Genomic DNA, 5,567 nt, shown 5'->3' with positions numbered 1-5,567 from the left:
TTACGTTAAAAATTTTTTGAAGAAACACAAATATTTCTAGAAAAAATATGTTCCACTCAAAGCACATTGAACAGGTAGTATCTATTAGTAGAGCAGCTGATTCGATTTTTTTTTTCAAATTGTTTGGTCTCGAAAATGTCAAATATTGTTAATTTACCCCCATGAAAATCCTAAATTGTTAAAATACAATTGCAAGTGGAACCTTTTTTCATACAAAACAAGCGATTGGATGACAGAGCACAACCGCAGATTACTGGGTCTTGCAAAGGATGGAAGAATGCTTCGAGAAGCAAACAGATTTACTAAGAAGAAAAATTGCAAACATTTTTTTTTTTGTCAATTTCAATTTTTTATTTTTTATTTATTTTTTTTTTGTATTTCACATGGCACTTTCGATACCAGAAGCAACAAAAAAATACCCGCAAATTTTGTTTTTGCTCTAATGCTACTACCTGTTTGATATGACTTGGTTCGACTATTTTTTTTATATAGAAGAAAGGGCACAACACTACCAGCAAACACAAAAATATTAAAAATCAAAAACTGTTCACTCATACCCTAAAGGAAAACCCTGATTAAAAAACTAAAATGCCGCTTATGAACGGCACATGCGGTTTATGAGATACAAGGCAGAAATACAACCGGAGATTTTTCATTGTCTGTCGAGGGGCGACTGCTGCCAGGGATTGAACCCTGTCGTTGACGATATTAGTACGAATTCAAAATTAAACTAACCATAACAGCTTATGAGCATTAATGTAACTCATATTTGTTGATTTTTTGACAAAGCCACAGTTCAGTATCGCTTCTGTAAATATATATGAATTTTGCAGAGAATAATATTAAAAAAATACATACATACACATGTATGTACATATATGTATAGTTAATTAAATTTTCAATATTTAATAATCATAACTCAAAACGCCTGTCATCATTTCTGCGTTGTCGCGAACCACAACGTCTGCTGCTTGCGCCTTAGCCGCCTTTGTTTAAAATCGCGCTGCTATTAGCATCTTCATTGCCTCGCCAACCAACGCGGCGCACGCGATCATTTCATTCATTCGTTTATTCATTATTGTTCGTTTGCTGGCATCGATTGCGCAATTTTTTTTCTCACCAACAAATGCAAGCATAAATTAGAGATTTATAGCAGACAGGAAAAGGTATTGAAAAGATAAACATTGCTAAGGAAACATGGAACTTAAAAGAAAGACGGACCACACCAAATGCGCGCCCCTCTCTCTCTCTTATTGCATTGTTGCTGCTGATACATAGTACATATTTCGCTATGGACAGCTAAGCATGAACTTTTGTTGCGATGAAGTCAGGGCAGATAAGCGTGCATTGACGCGCACAGATCCAAGTGCAACGAAGGTGTGACAATACGCAAGAAGAAGAAGAAGAAGAAAAACGTGCCGGGAAACACAATGAGCAGCGCGCGCGCGGTATGAGCAATTTGAGCTGCAAAGGTCGTTCGTTCGTTGTTTTTTTTTTGCTTTCAATTGCTTCGCTAATCGCAAGCGTCCTTGGTTAAGGTTGTTGCAAATAGCAAATACTCGTAGTTACGTGCAACATTGTATTGTTACTAGGTATTGTATGTTGAAAGAGATACATATAAGAAATAAAATTGCAAAAATAATAATGGGTATGCCTTTCACACTTGCGATCAGCTACGGAGTGGTGCTTGAATTTCATGAGCTATTCTTTGGCTGCAATTTTCTCCCTCTTTTATTTTTACGCTGACTGACTGAGTGACTGCAAAGTGATACTCGCAAAGTTGCCGAGTGATTGTAAGTGTTGCAAAATGGCATTGCAATAGCAGCTAAGCGAGCAACTACAGATCGTCAAAGGCGGCCAAGCTGCAAAATGCCGCATGCTGGCCAATGAACGTCAGGTTGGTTAGGTTGAGTTAAGTCCAGCAAAAGCCGGCAAACGGCAAAGTCAACAGAGACTCATTCAACACTCGGCTATTTTTGCTTGCAAATATAAATATGTACATGAAGAAGTAAAGCGAATGTGTGTGTGGACAATGAACTTTTTAGTCAAAAGCTGACGTCAACTAAATATGCAATGGCAATCCATTGACATCCCTCTGTCGCGGCTGCCTCTGCCAGTTACATGTGCTTGCCGAAGTAAATTGCGCATTTTGGCGTTAAGTGCATTTGCTTGCCCCCCCCTTCAATGTCGACCAGCGTAAAGTTTGATGACAATTCAGCAGCAAAGAGCTGGCGGGCGCCTATGTACTTGCCGTCACTGCTCGCAGTGAGCAGTTTACACAAAGGCACCCACCGCAGGCAGTCAGCTGCAAAGGCGTTTACCATTCATTTAATGAGTGTCATGCAACTTTGATATTTTCATTTGTTTTTGCAATTATTTTTATCACGCCTTGCCATATGATATGCTTTTAACGCGCGCAAGTGCAGCTATGTATTTAAGTGCATTGTGCTCACGCGTGCATGGTAATATGATGCCGTAGGCGATTTAGCCGCCGATGACGACTCACTGCTTTTGCTGTATGTATTTGGAATTTAGTTTTACCGGCAAGTCGCTGAACGCGTGAAATGTATGTTCGAAGGAAATGGTATCAGCGCTGCAATGGCATGTCATTGAAATTGAAACGTGAAAATCAAGGTTGCCACAGTATTTGAATGTAGCGTAAATATTTAGTGCAAATTGTTTGCTGAGAGCTGCTCACCAAAATGTGCTAAATACTTTAAATAAATGTATTTGGGTATTAAAAGTATTTATTTACTTAATTTCACGTTGCCAAATACTCGTATCACTATAGTAAAGTGTTCAGCATTTATTTTTTTTTTTTTGCCGAAATATTGGGCACAGAAGGACTTAGTCCCGAAAATTCCGAGTAGTCCCAAAAATCGCGAAAAACCATACATATTCCGAAAAAGCCCGGAAAAATCCCAAATAGTCCCGGAAAATATAATATGAAGAATGCCAAAAAGTCTTGACAAAAAAGTACAGTTCCGAAAAAAATTCCACAAGATCGGGAGAAAATCCTAAAGAGCTTCGAAAAATCTCGAAAATCACGAAGCACTTCATTATATAGTCAATCTCTAAAATAAAAAATTACCTATTATTCTGAAACTTAGTTTTCCGCAGCCTCAAAAACTTAAGCACTTAAGTAAAAATTTTATATCAATCAGCTCTTAAATATTTGAATTCTATTTATTTTAGTATTTGGCATCTGCTGAATACCTAAGTATTTTTTTTGCAGTTTACTATTTAGAAATCTCTAAATATATGGGTATTTATGTCCAAACCAAAGGCTCCATATAACTTTGGGCATCATAAAGCCTCAAAGTGCTGGGATATATCTTCTATTTGTTTGTGAAAGAAAACACCAGATAATGTACCGAATGAAATTTGTTGGTGGTCTAAAATAGTATTTGGAAAGAAGGCCTAAAATGAAGGAGTAAAGAGGAAGCTCAATAAACCGATATGTATCTTGTCGAAGTTCATTTAAAATAATTGCTTATTTTAGGACCTTTAAAATTATTTTGTCAGATAGTTTATCGTCATCAGCTATGGAAAAGTATATTTTTGTGTATTTTTACCACATTGTCATTGAAATGTCACATGTCAATGATGGATTGGCTTCTTTTCGTCATTTAGACTTGACAAAAAATAAAATTAAATAAGCTAAACAAAAAACCATTCCAACGTATTGTCAAAGTATACTTAAATAAATAGATGCCTTAAAACACACACAAACTGTCTTTGAAAAAGTTAAAAAAAATTTGCGCAGAACATGAAACTAGAAATTTCGAAGTACTAGTTGATTCTTTAAATGCGCTTGGCCAAATTTATAACACAAAAAGAAACAAACTCAAAAAAAAAATAAAAAATAAAAAATTTTAATATTTTTAATTTTTGTTTGAAATTGGAAATTAAAAGATGTTTTTCATTATTAAGCAATCTCAAAAAGGAGGAGGATATCAATTTGTCGGAATATTTTTTTTCCTTATGTATGTTAACCGGTTTCTATAATTCTTCTTTTAGAGGGAAGGCGGTACCTCAGAGGTAGTCCTATACTAATATGGATTAACGGCAAATTAACAGAATTTTTAAATTTTTATATGAGAAGCGAAATTGCTTTTGTTTTTTGCTTAAAAAATATATTTTTTTTCATATGTCTCCTGATCAGTGCTGTTGAAGTCTCACTAGTGTTGTATAAGTTTACTACTACTATGTATTTGTGTAGATGAGACAAATTGCGCTTTCCTGCCAATTGACGTCATGATGTGTACAAATAGAATATGGCGAACGGCATAAATAAGCGCCAACAATTTTACATTTTTGCATATTCTTATTAATATAAAAATTGTATGTATGTATATAAATTTGACATGCAAACATACTAGTACATATTTATGTAACAAGCTTTACAGCTCTTGCTCTACATATACATATTCACAAAAAAATTACCTTAGCCCACTGAAGCACTCAAAGACTTTCGGCATTTTGCTGACTTGTATCACTTAGTTTGATTCAGAAATTCTTCGCATTAGCTGTTCAAAATAACTATTTGCCACAAGGCACTTAATCAAAACCCACATTTCACACTTTCCTGCTGACGCCAGAATTTTCCAACGCACATACAAATTTTCAGGCCTACAAAACTTATTTTAGTTTTATTTTTTAATTTTTATTTTTCAATTAATTTGCACACAATTTTTCACTACACATTGGCACTTCCGACAATTGCTTTCATTTAAATTTTTATTTCATAAATCTTTATATTTTCAAGTGCTTATTTATAGATATGTATTTTCACAATCACCTTCACGCTCGCACTACAAAAATCGCGCCAAAATCGCCATAACGCCTTCGAATTCAATTTGCCGACTGAAGCGACTAAATTTGTATGGGGATGCGCTGTCAAAATTATAATGCGCTCATGAAAAATATTATACTAAATGTGAAATTCGCACGTATATACGAATTGATCTATACACGTTTGTATACCTACTATACATACATACGTATGTATGTACATAGATGTGTAAATGTTCAGTTTATGAGTTTGTGTGAATTTTCCACTTGGCACTGACCACTACGCTCAACTGCGAAAACGCCCACATAAAGCGCACCGTTCTGATAGCTACACACAAATACATACATACATATATACATACGTACACATTTGAATAAGCGAATAATAAACAAAAACAGATTGTCCAGCACTTGAAGCGTATAATACTCTTATAAGATCAAAATTATTAAACAGAACGTACTAAACTATAGCAGAGTAAGGCAAAAACTGCAAGAAAAAAAAAAAAAAAAAAACATAAGGCGTTGATTATCGCTTTGATCCATGTAATAGCCGCAACTAACGTTTCACCACCGCCCGACGCGTCGTATGAGTGATATTTGCTTAACCAACACAGAGCAGCGAGTACTACGAGTCTTAATTAGGGATGTTAATTTTTCGACTATTTCCGATCCCGGGATTTTCGGGATGTCGGTACCACAATCGCGGGATCCCAGGATTAGTCCCGGGATTTAGATATTCATTACTTTTCAACAACTTAAATCGAAAAAAGTGC

At 35.3% G+C, this 5,567-nt stretch overlaps 1 protein-coding gene across 1 annotated transcript in view; it reads right to left on the bottom strand.

Moving 5' to 3' along the window:
• Positions 1-4,860, bottom strand: part of LOC108364992 (protein Shroom-like) — a 76,356-nt gene extending 71,496 nt beyond the window's left edge. Inside the window, exon 1 of the mRNA XM_017618884.1 lies at positions 4,447-4,860. Coding sequence (XP_017474373.1) covers positions 4,447-4,481 — 35 coding nt within the window. The 5' untranslated portion in view covers positions 4,482-4,860. The remainder of the gene's footprint in view (positions 1-4,446) is intronic.
• Positions 4,861-5,567: the final 707 nt, after the last annotated feature.

Source organism: Rhagoletis zephyria, unplaced genomic scaffold, assembly GCF_001687245.7.
Source record: "Rhagoletis zephyria isolate East Lansing unplaced genomic scaffold, Rhagoletis_zephyria_1.1 Rzeph_scaffold_01736, whole genome shotgun sequence".
In the NCBI taxonomy this organism is placed as follows: domain Eukaryota; kingdom Metazoa; phylum Arthropoda; class Insecta; order Diptera; family Tephritidae; genus Rhagoletis; species Rhagoletis zephyria.
The sequence above is the reverse complement of the archived record's forward strand: the minus strand, read 5'-3'. Positions and strand labels throughout refer to the sequence as shown.